The 22,371-nt window shown below is 34.1% G+C and overlaps 1 protein-coding gene across 2 annotated transcripts in view; it reads right to left on the minus strand.

Annotated features, from left to right (window-relative positions):
• CNTNAP5 (contactin associated protein family member 5) overlaps positions 1 to 22,109 on the minus strand; it is a 945,272-nt gene extending 923,163 nt beyond the window's left edge. For both annotated transcript variants that reach the window (XM_074214960.1, XM_074214961.1), the window contains exon 1: positions 21,971 to 22,109. In XM_074214960.1, coding sequence (XP_074071061.1) covers positions 21,971 to 22,052 — 82 coding nt within the window. In that variant the 5' untranslated portion in view covers positions 22,053 to 22,109. The remainder of the gene's footprint in view (positions 1 to 21,970) is intronic.
• Positions 22,110 to 22,371: the final 262 nt, after the last annotated feature.

The raw sequence follows: 22,371 nt of genomic DNA on the forward strand, positions 1-22,371 counted from the left end.
ATTATATTAAAAAATAAGTAAACATCTTGGAAAAGGAGCACATAAATTGACAGAAAATACTCCTTTAAAAGTAGAACTGACATAATAGAAAAGGAGACAAAAAACTAACTGAAGAAAATAATTTCTTGATAATTAGACTCAGTTGAGTGGATGTTAATGACTCTATAAGATAACAATTATGAGTCAAATAAAATCAAAAGAATGAAAAAATAGAAGAAAATTTAAAATGCCACATTAGAAAACAGCATCTGACTGGAAAATAGATCCAGGAGAGATAATTTCATAATTATTGAATTATCTTTTGCTGAAAGCAATGATAAATAAAAGTTTGCTTGAATGGCATTTTTCAAGAAATCATGAATAACTGTACTGATTTCTTAGAACCAGAGGGTAAAATAGTTATTGAAAAAATTCACCTATCATCTCCTGAAGTAGATCTCAAAATGGAAACATCAAAGAAAACTGTAGCCAAATTCCAGAACAATCAAGTCTAGAAGAAAATTGTGCAAACAACCAGAAAGTGGAAATTCAAATATCAATAATAAATATATATATATATATATATATATATGTATGTATATGCCTTTTGATCCAGCAGTACCACTACTATGTCTGTATCCTGAAGAGATTATGAAAAAAGATAAAAATACCATATACACAAAAGTATTCATAGCAGCTCTTCTTTGTTGTTGCAAAGAAATGGAAATTGAGGGGATGCCCATCATTTGGGGAATGACTGGACAAATTGTAGTATGTGTGTGTGTGTGTGTGTGTTATGGAATGCTATTGTTCTATAAGATATCATGGGATTTCAGAAAAGCCTGGGAAGACTTGCATGATGTGATACTGAGTGAAATGAGTATAATCAGAAGAACATTTTACATCCTAACAACAGCATGGGATAATGATCAACCATGATGGACATTTTCATTTCAGCAGTGCAAAAATCAAAGACAATTTTAAAAGACTTATCATGGAAAATGTCATCCATATTCAGAGAGGGGACTGTGCAGGTTAAATGAAGACCAAAGCTTATTCATGATCAATGTTTAAAAGTTGTCATACATTATATCATTTTTTTTTCTCCTTAATGTTTTCTTTCATCATTTTGGCCCTGATTCTTCTATCACAATATAATCAGTATGGATCTATGTTTATCATGGTTATAAATGTAGAGCCTGTATCAGATTACTTTCTGTCAGGGGAAGGGGAAGTGAAGGGAGAAAGGGAGAAAAATGCAAAAGCTCAAAACCTTGTAAAAAAAAAGACTGGTAAAAAGTGATGCTGGTTTAGATTGACCTGCTCTTAATATAAACATCCTGGGTCCTAGCTTTCATAAGCTTTGAATTGGCATTTATAGTATTTTCTTTTTTAATGGTCAAAAACCTCTCCTTTTTTGTAGTTTCATCTAGATTTTGCTAGAAATCAAAACCAGACTTCTTTATTATCTATAGATTGAGGTCACTGACTTCATTTTTAAAAAAAGTGGAAAGATGTTTGCCTACCTCTAGAATAGCAGCATTTTGTTTTCACTTGAATACACACAAATGGGCACACACAAATACATAAATACTAAACAGGTGTATATATGCATATGAACCAACAAATAGGACTGATAAATTCATGTGTGTGTATGTGTGTGTGTGTGAACACATATGCACAAATTCAACAGTCTCATATGCTGGTTCTTTTAATATCATGATAATGGAATATCATGATATTCAGTCTTCATGACTTAAATTCACTGAATATATTTAATTGATCCCCTTACCATGAACATTTTAAAATTTGTTTTGGATAAAATCTCTCCATTAATCATTTTATCCTATCTTTATTTAAATAAATGTTATTCTTTTGGTAGAGAATATAGATACAAAATAATAGTTCAGGAAATCATTTCTCATTCCAATATTAGTATTTCAAAGCAATTGTTTATTCTTCTCCTTGGTCTTCCTTTTGCATCCAAACCAACTAAAAGTGATGTCATGTTGGAGGTAAAGGTGATGTCTTTGATATTCATTGTGGGCCTCAATCAGTTCTTTTTCATAGGTCTCAACATTTTATTTTCTTTATCAGAATTGTTTTTTTCTTTCTTTTTTTAAGATTTTCACTCTTGATGACAATTATTCATTATGGATCAATTTCCTTTATTAAATTCTATCAGGTGATACTCCTTATAGGTAAGAATAGGGGATGTGATTTCTTGTCTCCTGGTAATTTCTTTTGTTTATCTCTTTAAAGGAGTTCCTTTAAGGCAATGGTGGCTGTTCATAATTGTACCAAGATAAGTTAGCATTCTCTGTTACTTTCATTCTTAGAGAATTTTTAGGAGCACTGACTTATTCAGGTTCAAAGAGTAATTTTCACAGCTTTATTCTCATGACTACAATGCTCAACATTATTCCTTTCTATTGAATTTCCTCTTACATCTATAGAATATGTTAAACTCTGGATAGTTCAACCCTTATTCATGTTAGACTGCCATTTACTGGTGACAATATATTCCCACAATATTTGGGAAAAATGTAGAAGACATTGATCCATCATTCGGAAAGATGGAATTTTATTTTGTAAGAAATGAAATATCGGGGCATCTAGGTAGCACAGTGGATAGAGCACCAGCCCTGAAATAAGGAATACTTGAGTTCAATTCTGGATTCAAACACTTAATAATTACCTAGCTGTGTGGCCTTGGGCAAATCACTTAACCCCACTGCCTTGCAAAAACCTAAAAAAAATGAAATATCCTGTGTTGAAATCCATTACTTCAAATATTACTGCACTTTAATTTAAATATTATAGTAGAGATGATATTTCTAGAAGATTTAGGTACAAGAGAGCAATGATTGAAGTCCAAAAAAGACAAAGAGGTTAGTATTAATAAAACAAGTATTATAAAACTAAATGTTCTCTTTCTTTGAATTGAAAGAGATATGAAAGAAACTTTTATAATAAGTACAATCTATAGAATGATTTTGAACAATTATTTCCAACATATGATTATATATTTTTTTCCCTTCAGAGATATCTTATTTTGATAAGTCATCACATTCTGACCACTGGGACATACTGTACAATTTAAATTCATAATTAAAGTATAGTCTGTAGGAGAGTCTATATTTTTTTATTATTTTTTAAATTTTTATTTAAGGCAATGGGGTCAAGTGACTTGCCCAAGATCACACAGCTAGAAAATTATTAATTGTCAGAGACCACATTTGAACTCATATCCTCCAGACTTTAGGGCCAGTGCTCTATCTACTACACTACCTAGCTGCCCCAGGAGAGTCTATATTTGCTTTAGTATTTCAGTGGATGAAGAGGTCAACAAGACAGAGAGTAGGAGTAGTAGAGAATAGTTTCATAGGGCCTGAGCTGGGATGTCAAGATAGGCTATCATTTTAGAGATAACCCTGGGGGAAGGGGGGCGGGGCTCAGTTAGGTTGAGCAGTGGATAGAGCACAACCTCAGAGTCAGGAGAACTTGAGCTCAAATCTAGTTTGAGACAACAATTACCTTCCTGTGTGACCTTAGGCAAGTCACTTAGTCCTGTTGCCTTAAAACAGGGAAATAACAAAGTTTAAGTCATCAAAGAAGGAAAATGCATGTATTGTTAGCTAGGGCTGGTGAGGAGATACCTTTGAAGAGAACCAAGATGCATGCTGGGAAATAACAGGAGAAAAAAGTTTGATAGGTAGAAGAGGACCTGGATATAGAGGTCCTTAATAACAGAGAGTATCACTAAAGTGTATTTATATGATTTTCAGATTTAAAGTACAAAACTTAAATTTCTGTAATAAACATTACCTCATTTCTATGTAATCTTCCAAACATTAGTTCATGAGTCAATAACCAAATAAGAAATAGAGTTTTATAGCCTCTTCTGGATACTTGATGCAGAAAGAATTGTTGATAAATAAGACTCCCCCCCCATGTGAAAAGAATACAGGGAGGCCTCTATCAGGTTCAATAGATTTATTTGCAGATAGAGTAGACAGGTGGCATGGTAAATAGAGCAGAAGAAAACTTGACTTTAATTTCTGCCTCATACATTCACTAGCTATGTAATCTTGAGCAAGACATCCAATATTTTCCTGGCCAATATGTTCAAAAGGACAATGATAAATGTTGGAAGGAATATGGGAAATCTGGGACACTAATACGTTGTTGGTGGAACTGTGAATTCATCCAAATTTTCTGGAGAGCAAACTGGAACTATGCCCAAAGGGTAACAAAAATGTACATACCCTTTGATCCAGCAATACCACTACTGGGTCTATACCCCAAAGAGATTATAAAAAGGGTAAAAATATCACCTGTACAAAAATATCCATAGCAGCTCTGTTTGTGGTGGCAAAGAATTTGAAATTAAGTAAATGTCCTTCAGTTGAGGTATGGCTTAACAAATCGTGGTATATGTTATGCCATTGAACACTATTGTTCTATTAGAAAACAGAAGGAATGGGAATTCAGGGAAGTCTGGAAAGATTTGCATGAACTAATCCTGAGTGAGATGAGCAGAACCTGAAGAACATTTTATACCCTAACAGCAACATGGAGGTGATGGTCAACCTTGATGGACTTGCTCATTCCATTGGTTCAACAATCAGGCACAATTTTGGGCTATCTGTGATGGAGAATATCATCTGTTTCCAGAGAAAGAACTGTGGAGTTGGAACAAAGACCAAAGACTATTACCTATAATTTAGGGGAAAAAACCCTGTCATCTTATTATATAATTTTGTTATCTCTTATACTTTACTTTTCTTCCTTAAGGATATCAGTTCTCTCTCATGACATTCAACTTAGATCAATGTTTACCATGTAAAAAATGTAAAGACTAACAGACTGCCTTCTGTGTGTGGGTGTGGGGGTGGGGGAGAGAAGGAAGCTTAGCATATAAATAAATAAACAAACAAACAAATAAATAAATGAAATAAAATTTTTCTTTACAAAAAAAGAAATCCAGTCTTTCTCAGTATTATTTTCCTCATCCGTTAAATGAGAGTGTTGTAATCAATGACTCCCTAAGATCCTATTTATTTTCCTGAGATAAGAAAATAAAAAAGTTTCGATTGGTTGTGAGCTTCATCATAGGATGAAATAATAAAGCCAAGAGATGGCAGACACACTGAAGTTTTGACAAATGATAGAATAATCAAGGGTGAGCATTGGAAATGGTGGAGAGAAAATATCATATGAAGAATGGCTAGAGAAAGTAGGGATATTTAGACTGGATAAGAAACGATCCAAGTCAATATGACACACTAGGTAGAGATATGGCCTTGAAGTCAGGAAGCTGTTGTTACTCAGCAGTTTCAGTTGCATTTGTCATCTCTTGATTCTATTTAAAATTTTCTTTTGCAATGATATGGAAGCAATTTGCCTTTACCTTATCCAGCTCATTTTGCTGATGAGGGAACTAAGGCAAATTGGGTTAAGTGACATGTCCAGGGTCACAGAGTAAGTGCCTAATGCCAGATTTCAACTTTAAATATGTGTCCTCTTTACTCCAGACCTAGTACTTGATCCACAATGCCACTTGTCCTGGAATTAGGAAGACCTGGATACAAGTTCCCCATCTGAAAAATGTTTAGTCATTTAGTCTCCCAGTGTATACATAGTCAACTGTGTAGGAATAACATTTGCAAAGGTAAAGAGGTCTTGATCTATTAAAGCAGAGAGAGTTTATTTGCTCTACCAATGAAAACATGTCTAATCCTTATCTCTAACTAAAATAAAGATGCTAGCAATCTTTGAATATTTGAATGGCTATCATATAGGAATGTGAAGAAAGTTCTGTGTGTTGGCCTATAAAGGTGAAGAGAAAATCAGTGGGTAAAACTTAGAATGTATCAAAAAAGAACTTAACAAAATTAGACCTTTAAAAAATAAATGCTGACTCATAATGTACTTAGCTCCTTAATATTGGAAATATTGAAATAGAAGCTAGCAGACAAACATTTTTTTCAGAAAACTCATAAAACAGATTTCTCTATTTTGTAGGAGGCTGGTCTAAATAATCTCTGAGATTTCTTCCAGCTCCAAGTTTGAGATTCTGTGATTATTTTAAGTCTATATGGTGTTACTATCAGTTATTTATTAGAAGCCAAGCTAAGACTTGCTTTTACTGAAAGGTCAAATTAGTTATTATATATTCTGTAGAAGGAATTAGTACTTCCTATAAAAGGAAGAAGGAAAAAGAGAAATTAATGGAGATAGTCAACCAAGTTTGAAACCTTACTTACTTTTCAAACTTTGAGGTGTTTTAATCAGAAAATGACATTCAAATGGATAGTTTCATGACATTTCAAGAGCAATCTCATGATGCAATATTAGAAAACACCTGCAGAATTAGGGCTTGTTATCTAGTATCCACAGAGGAAGTTTCAAATGGGAAATAAAAGGGAAAATTGGGCAACTACATATAAAACCTGACAATTTCATTTATTGATGTATTTATAAATTTGATTGCTTATTTGTTACTTCAGTTCCAGCATTGGTATTCTTGAAGTAATTGTCAAATGAATCTGTTCAGCTTCCTCAGTAGTAGATGGGCAGTTTCTGCCACCAAAAACTCAAGGGAAAAATGAAAAGATAGTTTTAAGTTGGTCTCCATGGTTATAGAGTTCCTTCTTTCTAATCTCAGGCTATCCATCCAACGATCTTGTTTCAGCATTTGACTCCTATTTGCCCTCCTAAGGAGTACTCCATGCTCCCAAAAGCCTTCTTCCATTCCCACTATTAGAAATTAAAAAAAAAAAACCTCAGAGGTCAGAAGTTAGAACTAGAAGGGACTTTAAAGGTCCCTTATTTTGCAGATGAGGAAAGACACAAAAGCAGTAAGTAGAAGTTTTGGGACCAGGAGCAAGATTTTCTGAGTGTTTTGACTCAAAATCCAATGTTTATTTAGCTAAACCACACTTTTTCCTTCCCTCAGTTTTCAGTGTCTGGAAAACTTGTATTAGTAAATTCATGTCATATATTTTCATACTTTTCACTGCATTGTAATTATATGACATGGACTGCTAATTTCCTTTGCCCCACCCTTAACTCCCTATCTCACATTACATTTTAATCTTCTTGAGAGAAGGGACCATATTTCATCAAATGTGTCTTTCTCCCATTTCCCAGCAATGTTAGTTGCTATTTTCTGAGTTAAATAAATTCTGGTGGAAAAAAAAAAAACTTGGATTATCCGGTTAAATTAGAATCATCATGGCATCATAGCAAGAATGTTGGTACATCTTTAGGGAACAGACCTAGTACAGATGCTAAAATGAAGATCTTTGGAATCAAAAAGAAAGGAATTCATGAGGCCTTAAGGACCTCCTTATGTTATAGATAAAGAAAATGAGGGATAGGGACATTAAGCTATTGCTCAAGGTCATAAGAGGCAGGATATGAACTTACATCCTTTTACATGCAAGGAAGCTCAGTCTTAGAGAAGCTAATTTGTTTAAAATCACACAGCTCTTCTAGAACTTTGATTAGAAAGCAGGTTTACTGAATCTCATTTAGGTAAATTTTTTTCTTGCTTCCTTTCTAGATACTACTAAATGGTGACTAAATACCACTGGTATTTCTATTTTGTAAATGATCAAAACAGAATAGTAAATGACATAGCAGCAGAAAGCATAGAATTTGAATCTTAGTTGTGAGATTTGGGGCAAGTCACTTAGCTTTGCTATGCCTGTTTCCTCATATGTAATATGAGGGGTTTAGATTTGATAGTTCTTAGCTCATCTTTCAACTTTAGAAAATATAATCTTAGAGTGAATCTAGTTAATACATATGGTTCTTTAGTTAGTGGAATGGCCTTGATATGTCATGACAAAGATGATGATGAGGATGATTACAACTATGATAATGATTATAATGATGATGATTTGTACTTTCCAGTGTTCTAACCTATTTCTTGAAGATAACCTTCCCAGGCAGATAAGAAAAAAGAGCAGTGTTAAGTTACTAGGCACCTAACTTTTGAAAACTTCTGCTTTAGTACCTTCTAATATGAGTTAAATATTAGAATTCAGTAGCTGTAAAGTGGAATTTTCATTTTCCAAACCTGAAACAATTCAGAAGATTAAGTGTCCTTCCACACAAATGAAGTGACATCACCTTCTTGACATAATCACATTGCACTCAGGTAAAAGCACTCAATAAATCAAATTGTAGTTGCCAATCAAAATTAATATTCATGTTGAAAACATAGAAGCCTTTATCCCAAACAGTATATTGATTAGTTTGAAAACATCAATGGAGGAATACATTCTTCCCCTTTAATTGATTTTGTTTCACTAGCTTATCTATTCACTGGATTAACTTTACTAATAAATGTTCATAGGGGTTTGTTTCCCTGAATGTAACGGCACAAGTTGAGGCTAATTATGGTCTCTTGTACTAAGTTCAGATATTTTATCAGATATTCAAAGACATGAAGGATTTGTCAAGGTGACAACTAAATTAATAATCTATCTTGTCTGTAAAGGACAAAGACAAGAATACATTTTGTTAGAAAGTTTTTGCTATTAGAATCAGGGAGTATTCCATAATAAAAATTTTATCTTGTAAACAATATATGGTTTTTTACTTAAATACTTTATTTTATGTGATTGACACAGGTGCTCTCTTAGTGCTGACACATGGGTCAATGTGTAAATTACAAGTCTGTCACCAAAATAACTACAGCACTGTGAAGAAAATCAACAGGAGGATTTTTATTACAGAATAATATTTTTAGAAACAACTTAAATGTGATTTTATTTGTAAAAAAAGATGTGAATACATAGTCATGTCTACTGCTAAGTAACAAGTGGACAGTTATTCACACACACACACACACACAAACACACACACAAAACCATGCATTCCTAGACATAATTCAATTGCAATGGATGGTTTTAAAATAGCTAATATACACACAAAACGAATCACTTTATACTTTTATGCCTCTTCTAGTATTTTTTAATTTAATTAGATGACTGCTAAAGTTGCTTCCTGTTTCTTGGGCAACTAAATTCTCAAACCAAGCTTTTTATTAATCCCAAGGTGTACTTATTACCTATAAGTTCAAGTACCACCATCAAACTACATAAAAATGCAAATACATACATTCATACATGCACACCAATGTTTTTACATTGCTAAAATGTCAAACAGGCTATATTGAAGCTTATTTTTTAATCTATTACATTAACATAAGAGCTTGAGAACATTATGCAGTTACAAGCAGTTGAATATAAGGGACAGAGTTAAATCAGAATATAGGTCCTTCCACCTGGTACTCCTGCCAATGCAGTTCAACAGTGGAGAGATAAAAGCAGTATTCCTATTTTCCTTTCAGACAACATTCATCCTTCCCACTGGCAGACTTACATTTCAGTAAGTGAATCAACATAAATTTCCATTTGAATGTCTATTTCAATTTGTTATCCAGAGGGTAAATACTCACTAAGGTGACACCCAAGTTGGTGTATGGACCATGAGGTATAACAAATCTTGACATTCCTTGGAATTTGAGTTTCACATAAAGACTATATACACAACTCAATCAGTAATATTAACTTTGAAATAATAGAATAAAACAGTTGATTTCCCCAGATGTATAATCATCTTTCTTCAGAGAATCTGGTACTCCTAAAACTACTCCCTCTCTGCTTCCCTATTGTGATGTGTAGGTAATCCTAGGGTTATTCAAGTCATAGCCAGTGGAACTCAAAGAAAATATAGGTGCTATATTGAATTGTAAAATCTTTGTGTAGAGGCTCAGCAACATACAGTATGTTTGGTATCAAGCTTAGTGCTTTGAAATCACTGACCCTGGAAGTACTCAATAGGGAAGAAATATATTTTCTCTCTTAGTCCTGGCTTTCTCTTTTGTCTTTGTCTATTTATCCATCTGTCAGTCTTTATGTGTCTCTGCCTGCCTCTCTCTCTGTTTTTGTCTCCTCTACTGATCAAATGCAATTGGTAGACCAGTGAAAGATCTTCATTGAATCAAGTCATAAGTCTATTGACATTTATAGATAAGTAGGGAAACACTTTTACTACATTCAGTAACTACATTGCTAATACCTTTAATTACAAAGAAATTGGCAAAAAGAACTATAATATTTAATGTCAACTGCCTTCAGGGCTCTCTGCTTTCTTTTTTGTTACATGATTATACTTGGGCTTTCATCATTTTTAAAAATCCTGAGGTGATTATACTATGTGAATTGAGGAAGTGTGAAGGTCAATTCTTGGTCCACTCCATAATCCTGTTTTGGCTACACTCCATGAACTGATGACTAGATAAATGATAGAACAAGAAACAGGAGGGGGGGAAAGCATACAAATGTGAAAGAATTATAGTTATTGCCAAGAAATAGAGGTCAGCAATACCCAAATGGAAACAAAAGGATGAACACTATTTTTCTTGATGATAACTTTTGCTCATTGACATCTCCTCATAGGTAGAGATCAGGATGGCATTCAGGATTGATTACTGAGTAACATTTGGAATGAAACAATAACTAGGGCCAAAAAGAGAATGAGTTGTACTATGATCAGGATTTAGATTTCATCATAGAGTCTATCTTGGCTATTGATGAGCTTTGAGATAATGCATATAGATCTAACTCATAGAAAGTAGTGGGTTTGTTATTTTTACAAAAAAGTGAGTGTGTGTGTGTGTGTGTGTGTGTGTGTGTGTGTGTGTGTGTGTGTGTGAATGTACATGTGCAGGGGTAAGAGAAAGTACAAGAGAAATAAAAATTCTAGACAATAATCAGGACCTTCAGGGCTTAGGTATATTGTTTAAACAGAGAAAAGATCTAAAAATAGTCAAAACAGGCAGCCACCTATGAAGTACTATTTCAAGTATTTCTGTTTCTAACCTCAATCTCATACTTGATAGTCTAAATTCCAGGAATAGAGTATCATTGTTTGAGATAAAGATATTTTATTCTATTGAGATACTAAGTTCAGGAGGCAGTCAAGAAGGTGGGAAAAAAGCAGAATCTCCTCTATGTTGTCCCCACTTTTCCAAAAACCTTGAAATAATGACTCAAAATAAATTCCTAAATGGCAGAAGGTCTGCAGGAAAGGTGTATCTCATGGGGATATAAGTGGAGTATAGTTCAGCACAGGCTACAGCAGTACAGGTTACACCTTAGAAAATTAATTGTAAGACTTTGGGGTGATTGAATCAGCCACAATCAGCTTTGGCAGTCTTTGGACTCTGAACCCACAGTTGGCCAGGGGGTTGGACAACTGGTCAAAAGATGATTACAATGGTCCCTTTGCTGGCATTGGGTGTAGTACTCTAGTAGACTGCCCATGTATGGATCTAGGTGGTAATACTGAATCACAGCCCCAACATTAAAAGGAGAAAGAGCTCACAAGACTTACAGCTACAGAGAATTTGTGACTCTGGTAGCAGTTCCATGGTGGAAAAGAGTGTTTATAGTCACAGATCAGAGCACAGGCCAGGAGAATAGCAAACGAACCTCTCCTTACAGCATACCAATTTGGAAGAACTGAAAACTTAGAGAATCACAGAACTACCTCTAAAAACCAGTTTCATCAAAAGTTTTATGTTTGGGACAGTGTCCCCTCCACCCTGGTAACAGAGCCCAACTTTAAGTTAAATATCAAGAGTTAGTCTGAAAAAATAAGGAAACATTACAAAAGCAAACCAGACCAAAGAAAGTTATTATGTAGTCAGGGAAGATCAAAAGCAAAACTCAGAAGAAGACAAAAAAAACTTTAAATTTCTACATCCAAAGCATCAAATAAAAATGTGAAAAGGTCTCTGGCCAAACAAGAATTCCTGAAAAAGCTTTAATAAGATAAATAGAGAAAAAATTGAAAAGACATGAGATTTAGGTGAAAAAATTATGAAAAAAGGGTTCATATGCCAATTGCTTGGTATAGAAGGAACTAAAAGGATAGAGAAAAAATAACACTTTAAAAACAGAATAGGTCAATTGGTAAAAGAGACATAAGAGTTCACTGAAAAGAATTCCTTAAAAAGCAGAATATGTTACATAGAAAAAAAAGAGACAAAAAAAAATCCCTGAAGAATAAAACTCCTTAAGAATTAAAATTTACCAGGTGGAAAGAAAGGTACAAATCCTCATTAAGAAAATAATTTCTTAAAAATTTAAAATTGGGCAAATAGAAGCTAAATATTTTAACGTATTGTTTCAAGGAACAATAAAACAAAATTAAAGGAATTAAAAAAAAGAAAATATGAAACATCATTTTGGAAAAGCAAATGACCTGGAAAATATATCCAGGAGAGATAATTTTTTTATTTTTTTTCAAGGCAATGGGGTTAAGTGGCTTGCCCAAGGCCATACAGCTAGGTAAATATTAAGTGTCTGAGGCGGGATTTGCACTCAGGAACTCCTGACTCCAGGGCCGGTGCTCTATCCACTGTGCCACCTAACCTCCCTGGGGAGAGATAATTTTAGAGTTATTAGACTACTTGAATGTCATGATATAAAAAAAGCCTAGAGCTCATCTTTCAAGAATTTATCAAGGAACATTCTCTAATATTCTAGAACCAGAGTGTAAAAAATACAAATTGAAATAATCCTGCAAACACCTTTTGAAAGATTCCCAAAGGAAAACTCCTAGAAATATTATAGTCAAATGCTAGAACTCTTAGTTCAAGGAGAAATGCTGTAAGCATGTTCAAATATTAAGAAGTCACAATCTGGATAACATAGGATTTAGTAGCTTCATATTAAAGGAACAAAGGACTTGAACTTTGATATTTCAGAGGATAAAGGAGCTAGGGTTACAACCAAGGATCACCTATTCAGTAAAACAAAAGTAAAATTCTCCAGGGCAAAAAAATTGATATGGAGGACTGACAAACATTCTTTTTTTTGTCAAATATTCTTTATGGAAAGACAGAGCTGAATAGAAAATTTGACTTTCAAATACAAGTCTCTAGAGAAGTATAACAAGATAAACAGGAAAGGGAAAGCATGAGAGATCCAATAAGGTTAAACAGTTTACGTTCCTGCATGGGAAGATAATACTTTTAGAACTTTCTCATTGTTAGAACAGTAGAAGGAGAATATATAGAAAGAAGGCATAGGAATGTATTGGGTATGTTGGGATGATATCTAAAGAATAAAATTAAAGGGTGGAAAAAAGAGGAACACAGTGGAAGAAAAGGTAGAATAGAGTAAAAGTGACATAAAAAAAGACAAAAATGCATGCAAAAGAACTTTTAGAGAGGAGGGGAAAGGAACAGAAAGGGGGTAAAGAAGTGATTGAATCTTATTATCATCAGAATTGGTTCAGAGGGAAGGACATACACACTTGGGAAAAGAAATTATCTTAGCCTACAAGAGTAAGTGGCTAAGAGGAGGTGAAGCTAATAGAGGGAGTGTGTACTGGATGAGGCAACAGAAGCAAAATACTTTTGAGGATGAACAAGGTGATAAAAGAGCCAAAAATGAACAAATAAGGGGAAATAGAATGAAAGAAAAGACATAGTATTTATGACTTTAAAAAAATTTACAAGGAAGTTTCTTTGGTAAAGGCCTCATCTCTCAGATGTTTTCCCAATCCCTAAATGGTCAAAACATGTGATTTGGCAGTTTTCAGATAAAGAAATCAAAATTATCAATGGCATATGAAGAAGTGCTCCAAATCACTATTGATTAGAGAAATGAAAATTTAAATAACTATGAAGTTATTATGACAGAAAAGGAAAAGACATATTGGAGGAAATGTGAGAAAATTAAAATACTAATTGTTGGTGCAGTTGTGAATTGATTCAACCATTTTATTTAGCAATTTGAAACTATGCCCAAAGGGCTATAAAACCAAGTCTACCCTGTGACCCAGCAATATCACTATAGGTCTGTGTTCCAAAGAGATCACAAAAAAATGGAAAGGGCCTATTTATAAAAAATATTTTTAGCACCTCTCTCATTTGAATTTTATTGTCTTTGCCTTTTCAGTTTGTTAGTGGTTTGAGTGCTTTTGTTTGATGGCTTTTTAAATTTTTCTTATCATCGTTGTCCCTTATGAGATAGATTCTTACTAGATTTGGTGCTCACAGACCTCAGTGTTGATGTTGTACACATCTGTAGTCTAGGCTCAAAGGAAGAAATCAAATATATTAGAATGATTACAACATGAGATTTGAAGACTATATCATTTCTCTCTCTGATGAGACATGTCAAGTTGCTTCTTCATTTTATGAACCATACTATTACATTTTATCTTCCCTGAAAATGAAAAACTGAACTCCAAAGGAGAAGTAACCACATTAATTCTATTTAGGGAATTGTTTATTGGGAGGTCTCTTTCCTTTAGAGGTTTGAGGCAGACTGATTCTTTTAGTAATGGGAGAATACTATTCCACTTGCTCAAGTTGGAAACATGTAAAATGCCAACCCTTACAAATCAAAATAGAGAAGATGAAAGTGTCAATCTTTGACATCATTTACTTTCTCCTACTTTCACAGTTCTCTCTAAAGAAGGTTGTATTTTAAAGATCATTGTACTAAGAGTTAGGAAACCTGAATTTAAAGTCCTATACTAATACTTTTTTGAGCTATGCAATTGATGGAAAATCATTTAACTTCTTTGGGCTCAATTTTCTCATACATAAAATGGGCATAGGAATATCTGTGTTACCTATCTCAAAGAATTGTTATGAAGAAAGTGCTTTGGCAGATTAAATTCCTTTTTTTAGGTTTTTGCAAGGCAAATGGGGTTAATTGGCTTGCCCAAGGCCACACAGATAGGTAATTATTAAGTGTCTGAGGCCAGATTTGAACTCAGGTACTCCTGACTCCAGGCCCAGTGCTCTAATCCACTGCACCACCTAGCCACCCCCAGATTAAATTCCTAAATAAAAATGTGGTACATGTTATCTTTGATATATTCAGGGAAGCCAAGAGTCCCTCCTCAGTCAATATCAGGTGTCTGATATTTCATTTAGATATTGTTTAAATATTAGTCTCTGTATTTCCTTGACTAGAGTTATGCCCATTCTAATATTCATTGATGAATAGAGAATAGAGCAATGTCATTGTAAGTGGTATTATTATATAAAGTGATGGGAGATACAATTTGAGGGACAGGTGGACTTTCTTAGACATTTAAAAACACCTTATGTAGCACATTCCACTTGTGCATAAGGCCAGCTTTGGTAATCCAACGTTCTGGAGGAATTAATTTTTCTTGCATCTGTCCACGTGGGTACGTCAATTCAGAATTTTAATCAAATAGTTTTGCATTTTCCCTCTTTTGCTCTTAAACATTCATATAACCATTAACTCAAAAAGAAATTATTTACCATTTACAAGTGGAATGTATTATAATTTCATGAGTATGGAGAGGGTCAAGTTAAAGGGAGGTAAGACTGAGAGGAAAGGAAAGAAAAAGGGAAAAGGGCAGAGGAAAGTAGGCATGGAAGGGAGCAAGGGAGAAAACAAGCAAAGGGGAGGGATACAAAGAATATTGTGTGTGTGTGTGTGTGTGTGTATATATATATATATATATATATATATATATGTATATACGCATATATATGCATGTATGCATGTATAAGAGAATAATGCCTTAGGACTAACACCTATATTATGTATGTCTGCCCATCAGGAAAATTTTTTCAGCTTTGGAGTTCGAGGAATTTGACTGTTTCTATGGGTGGGTAATTAAAAATTATGTATATCATGAACACTGTTTTGGAATTTTCCTTCACTTTCTTTCTAGCTTCTGCTTTACTGTTGTCATCACTTAAAACTCAATCAAGTCAGATGATCCAGTGAACAGATGGCATTAATCAACCATCAAGAATATGCACAAAAGCAATTAGAAATATAGAAACACCAAAATTGATGCCAGCAAATCAATTATCAGTGATACAAAGACAAAATGGCATCCCCAAATTATTGTGCTACTATTTTCACTAAGCATACCCTGATTCTGGTAATGATACACTCACTGGCTTACTTACCTTTGCAGCAGAGGGATAAGAATGGGAATGTTCAGGCTTAATTACACAGTCCTTAATGACTAGTCTTCACTTCACTGACAAAAAAACAGCATAATTTAGGGACTGGAGATCTATCAGGATGATGGATCTAGACAGCTTATGCTATACAATGTCATGCAAATATGAAATAAAGTGCATTGAGAATACAGTAGTTTGATATTTCCAGAGAAGAACTACATTTCTGAAAACTGAGCATCTTTTCTCACATCTATAACCCTCATTTGTCAAGATAAATGGAGGGAGTCATAGAAACATTTGAAAATTCATAGTGTTGCCTTCAGTGAACTTAAGAGCTTGTATTTCACTCTATCTTGAGGAACTTGGCTGATGTTTTCTAACTTGCATTAAAATAATGATATACCAAATTTACCATACACACATATATACATACATGTGTGTATGAAATATCAATATATGTTTATGTGTATGTGTATGTGTATGTGTATGTGTATGTATATGTATATGTATATGTATATGTATATGTATCTATACACACACACACACATGAAACACTGGTATTTGAGTCATCTCAGAAATGTTTTAAAGTAGGATGCTGAAGGTTTATGCTTTATCCCTGGGGTTCATGACCCAGGACTATTTCATAACAAGGTTCTTAGGGGATGTTGCTAACTAAGCCCTATGGGATGGGATTTAAATCAGTGACTAGGGCAGCATAACAAGCTATGGCTATAGCAAAGTTCCACTATATTTTTCAGGCTACATAGTAAATGCTCATTAAAATTTCATAAAGCAAGTTAATAAAATTAGCTCAAACTTGACACTGAGGTCTGTTGGTTGAAAAGGATTTCTCTTTTAGTAGCAAATGGCCTTTTAACACATAAATAAGAAGTCAAACACACTCTCAAAAGAAGAAAGTTGTGAAAGAAGAATTAGAGCATGCCTGTATTTCATGATCAATTCCTTAATTTTAATGAGTATAGAGAAAATAGTTGTATTTCTGTTTCCTTATATTTCACATAGAACAACTATGATAATAATAATTAAAAAAATAACTGAAGGTCACCTTTACATGATCCTTTATTAAATAACCACCACACAGTCTGGTACTGGAAGAATTTTTATGTCTATTTTACATATAAGGAGATGTTTGAGATCATCTGGCTAATAAGCTAATAATCTAACTCCAAAAATGCTTTTCCATAATATAAAAATAAAATATTATCAAGAGCTGTACTTTCAGTACTTTTATAACTATTGTTTTGTATAAAATATGTCTTTCTACTACCAGCAAGATTATAGGATTTTTTCCTTTAATACTTTTTTATTTAGAATACATTGTCAAATGCAGTACATTAGGAATGACATCCAAAGGACAGAACCAACATTTAAATGAATCTATAAGTGGACCAAATTTAAAAAGGACACTGCTCTCTTATGACAAAAGAAATTGATGTTTAGGGAGAGACAATGACTTGCCCAAGACTGCACACAAAGTGAATTCCAGAATGAGGATGAAAACTCAGTCTTCTTGACTGAGTACAATCATTTATTTTTATTTCTTTTGGGAGGGGGAGGGAGGAACTGTCTTTTAAAAAATTATGATGGAATATCATTCTTCATTTTCAATATCTACACTGGATGTTACTGAGGAGCAGCTGTTGGGCCAATGTCATATTTATTATAATGAGGTCCCTCCAATACTTAGATTTTTTTGACAGGATATAAAAGACTCCAAATCTACAGCACACGAGATCAAAATTTAGTTAGAGTCTGATGTTTTAATAAAATGAGTTTAGATATTGAACAAAGCCAAGTGAAAACTAAAGGAATAAAATATATGTGCATGTATATACACATATAAGTATATGCCACAGATATGTGCAAATATACATTCATGTATATGCACATATATGTCCATATGTAGATGCATACTTATACATGTGTGAAATATAAATGTCTATATATTTAACATTGGCCATAGAATTATGAATAAAAGACAGATTGGTTATCATTCTTCAAAGGAACAGAAATACTAGAGCTTACAAATTTATGTCCATGGAAATTAATGTTCTCATAATTCTTAACTACACAAGAACTATTTTCATTTTGATTAGTTTTTTCTATTGGGATGCAAGTGGAGATTCATCCTAGTGTAAACATTGAAGTCCATCAAACCATGGGAAAAAATACTTTAAATAAATTTTAACATTTACTCTCTGACTTCCTTCATTTGTGTTGGCCTTTATATGTCATTTGAAGATGTATGAAGAACTTAGTGAGTACTTAGACTATCATTTTCTTGCTTCCTAGGAATTTTGTTTTTTTTTCTTCTATTCAGAAGTTTTGTAGATTTTTATAAGGTTTAAAACTATGGTCCACATTGTTTTCTCCAAGGTAGTTCGTCCTGCTCCCAAAAGACAAGGATATGTGCCTTCTTAGTAATTTCCTTTCTCTCTGCCATTAAGTGTACTTCAATGCATAAAAGCAAACAATCTTGAGATTCTAGGGATATTGAGATAAATTTATGATAATCATCAGATGAATGGATTCAACCATTAAGATTTATGATTAAAATATATCCAATTGTGGCATTCTCCTTGTTCTCCATCTCTTTCTTTCCCTTTACTGTTAGATGCAACAATGACAATAGATTGTATTTCTATAAAAAGTAATAGGTTTCTTTCAGAATTAAAGTTCATTAACTACTGTACTCAGAAAATTTATGGAATTCTGTTTTGTTCCTGAATGGTTTGAAGCTCAAAGCTATTGCATTATCAGATGATATTCTAACAACTCAGGTGTAGCATAAGTAGGACCACAATTCATTCTCTTTTAGCTTTGAATTTTCTTTGGCTTGAGCTTACTAGGCAATCATATTGTTTCTTCCCGGTGTCTCAGATTCAGAATTAGGAGTAAACTGATTTTTCTATGTAATATTGGGAAGTTTTCACTACATTTGGGAAATTAACTCATATACTTTGGGAATATCCAAAAGATGTACATTATAACTTTAATATCATAAAATGTTGAAAATTTTAAAAGAACTTTTATAGATATTTTCAAGTGAATCTTCAGTATAACTTTCTAATTCAATGTGATTTATTTGAAATTTTCTTAGTTCCAAACTTATAAAACCCATGAAAGAGAATGAAATTTACAAAAACATCTAACTGAATTTTGACTTGAGTTCTAAACAGATATTTTTGTGTGTAAAGACATTTGAATGGTATCAAAGACAAGGTAGTACTTATCCAAATTCAGTCCCTTCATATATATATATGTATATATACATATATATATATATGAAAACTTTTGGTGAAACAATTCATAGTAAAAGATATTGTGTTAAAAGGTTTGAAACAAAATCTGGACATATAGCAAAAGCAAATGTGAGAGGGAAAAAATACCTTCCAAAATATTTAGATTTTCTAGACTGATTTCATTCTAAGTGAAAATTAATTTTGGCAATTTCCTCCTTTTTAAGAAAAATCTTTATAATAACTTCAGCTCCCAAAAATTGCAAAGGACTACCTCGGTGAACATTGAGATCATTTTAACTGGAAGTGTTCAAGTAGACAGTCAGTATATGGAAGACTACTTTGTTGGAGATACTGTAGATAAGATTCATGCTTCAGATAGATTCTTGGCCTAAGCTTCCTTCCAATTCTGAAATGATAGCATTCTATGATACTTTGACCTTGTGTTTCTAAATACTATGCTAGCAGTAAATGAATATAAATACATATTGAGTTATTACTCTTTTCATTTCAAGAAGATGGTATGTGGACCCCAGAATATAGAGGAGTTAGGGTTAGTTATTCATCATTCTCATAGGTTCTACATTACAACTACTGAGAAGCTCTGACAAATATGTTCCAGAATTAATACATTGCTAGTGCTAATTCATTCTCAATGAATAAAAAAATGATGTACATTGTAACATGAAGATTAAGCACTATGCTTTAATTCTCATTCAAAAATGTTTAGGAAGTTGTATGTGTGTATTAAATAGAAATGTTGATTAGAAGCAGAAAATAAACTGTCACTGTTGAAATAGTAAAACTCATTTACTGCAAAGTTTCCTCTTTTTTTGAAACTGACTTTATTGCTGCAATAATAATGACAAGCCTCAGCCTTAAATTTATTCCAGTTAGCATTTATGCACATTATTAAAACATATGACACATAAAGCAATTTTAAGAAAACCCCTTTCTTTACAGTTTTTCTGTCCATTAAAAACTCTTCCAAACAAAATATCTGCTATCATTGGAGGAACTTCTTGAAAAAAATTCTCCTTCCTCATTCTCACTTTGATCCTGAATTCAAAGTAGTCAGTTTCTTCTTATAGAAAAACATGAAATATGGAAAATTCTGCTAATTTTGAAACTGTACCTTTGCATCATTAATACAATACTGACCTCTAGTGTTCTAAGAGATAGAAAAACTACCTCAGTACTTAACTTCCTCACACCAATTTCAGTCAGAAAGATTCTTTTTCTAAGGCACAATGGGATCAATTCCATTTAAAAAAAAAAGAATAGGAAAAGCTCCAGCAGATGCTATCCTGTCATTACCTATTTTATGACCTAATTTTAATACCAGGGGCTTCTGGAATCTTGCTATTAGAGAGATTGACCTCTATCAACTTTTTCTAAGATTGCAAACTTCAATAAAATCTTTATAAGGACTTGCAAATAACCCTTATGGATTTCTAGTATTCTGAACTTTTGACTAGTGATAAAAGTAAGGGTGATGTCTCTGGTTTACTCAGATATTTAAAATATCCTTGGTTCTGTTCTTTCTAGATGTGTCTTGTCAGGACATCTCTAATTGGTGCCCTACTGCATCAAGGGCAGCATGAGAGAGGAAGAAGGAGTTACTTTGGTAGTATTACCCCTCCACCCTTTGGGGTGGTTTACAGGTTTGCAGGTTTGCAACCATGACATGATAAGAAAACCTGTTCCAAACACTGGAGGAAAGGATGTGAAAACTTTGAAAAATTCTGTATGATCATCTTCTGAAACATTGACTATAGCTGAATTGTACTAAGCTTCATCTCAGGGATTCCAGAGAATTTGAACCCCATTTTCCCCAGTCTAGTGAGGGAGGTAAGTAGTGGGTCTCCAGATTCTTGACAATACATTCAAGTTTGACAAACTGGGCTCTTTAAATACACAAGCTCAGTGCAGGTGGCAGGATTTCTGAGTGTTCAACCCTCATTGTCATTTCACCAAACAATCTGCATTGATGAAGTTAGCCTTTGATTTCTGGCACGTACATTTGTTGACTGGTCATGAATGTGTTATCACAAATATTGGGGGGGTTGTCAAATCTCTACCTACAAAATGAGACTAGTCACTGATTGTGCAGCTCACGTATCCTGTTTTGTCTCTTCCTATGAGGAATATAACCAAATCAATGTTAAATCGAGATACCGTGTGTCTGTTAGAAAACCCAAAAGGAGTCTGCTGTGGTGGTGGTGATGGGGGGGGGGGGTGGAAATTTTTTTTAAGCCATTATATTGTAGTCCTCTGAACATACTGCAAATCTGAGCTGCATTCAGAAATCAGCCACTGTCACTGGGAGAGGAGGCTCAGAGAATCTCTCTAATGTTAGCAACCCCAAGTGTCATACAGTCTGAGCCAAGCGCTGTTCTCTGGAGAAGCCGGGTCAGGGGAAGGGTTCCCAGCTAGGAAGAGACCTGGGAGGATAGTCTTTAGCTGCAGAATAAGAGCAAAGACATTCAGTTCCCTTAGAACTTTGAATTTTAGGGTTTAAAGACGAGGGACCTAGTAAAACTGGTGAATCTAAACATAGCTAACTTTTAGAAGGATTTGAGTAAGAGATCCACACCTATTGGCAGCTTCTCTCCCTATCCGCGTAAGAGAAGCAAAAAATAAGATATATCCAGAAGGTGGCTAACTATCCGTCCTAATATCAGTTCGTCCACCCCCCATCTCCCAGATCCTTCCCCCGACCCTAGCTACTTACAGTTTGTAGCTGTAGATCCTATATGCCATAAAACGGAGAATAGTAAAGTCAAAACGCTGGCCAGTGAGGGTACAGAATCCATTTCCCTCAAGCGGTCTCTCCCAATTTAATCCCGAATTTCGCAGGGACCAGTCGAGATTTCTTTTTTCTCTCTCTAGCCTCTGCACAGTGCTCCCCCCACCCCCCCGACCCACCCCCCCCCTCTTCCAGTCACCAGCTTGTTCACTCCATCCCGAGCCCAGTCATACAAGACCAAAATGGTCACTGGGGGTCTTGCCTCTCCTCCTCCTCCTCCTCCTCCTTGCCCTCCTCCTCCGGCTACTGCTGCTTCTGCTGCAACTGCTGTTAGTCCTTCTTCCTCTTCTTCCTCTTCCCCCACTCCTTAAAGGTGCAAACCCCAA

This window comes from Macrotis lagotis, chromosome 1, assembly GCF_037893015.1.
Source record: "Macrotis lagotis isolate mMagLag1 chromosome 1, bilby.v1.9.chrom.fasta, whole genome shotgun sequence".
NCBI classification, from domain to species: Eukaryota; Metazoa; Chordata; class Mammalia; order Peramelemorphia; family Peramelidae; genus Macrotis; species Macrotis lagotis.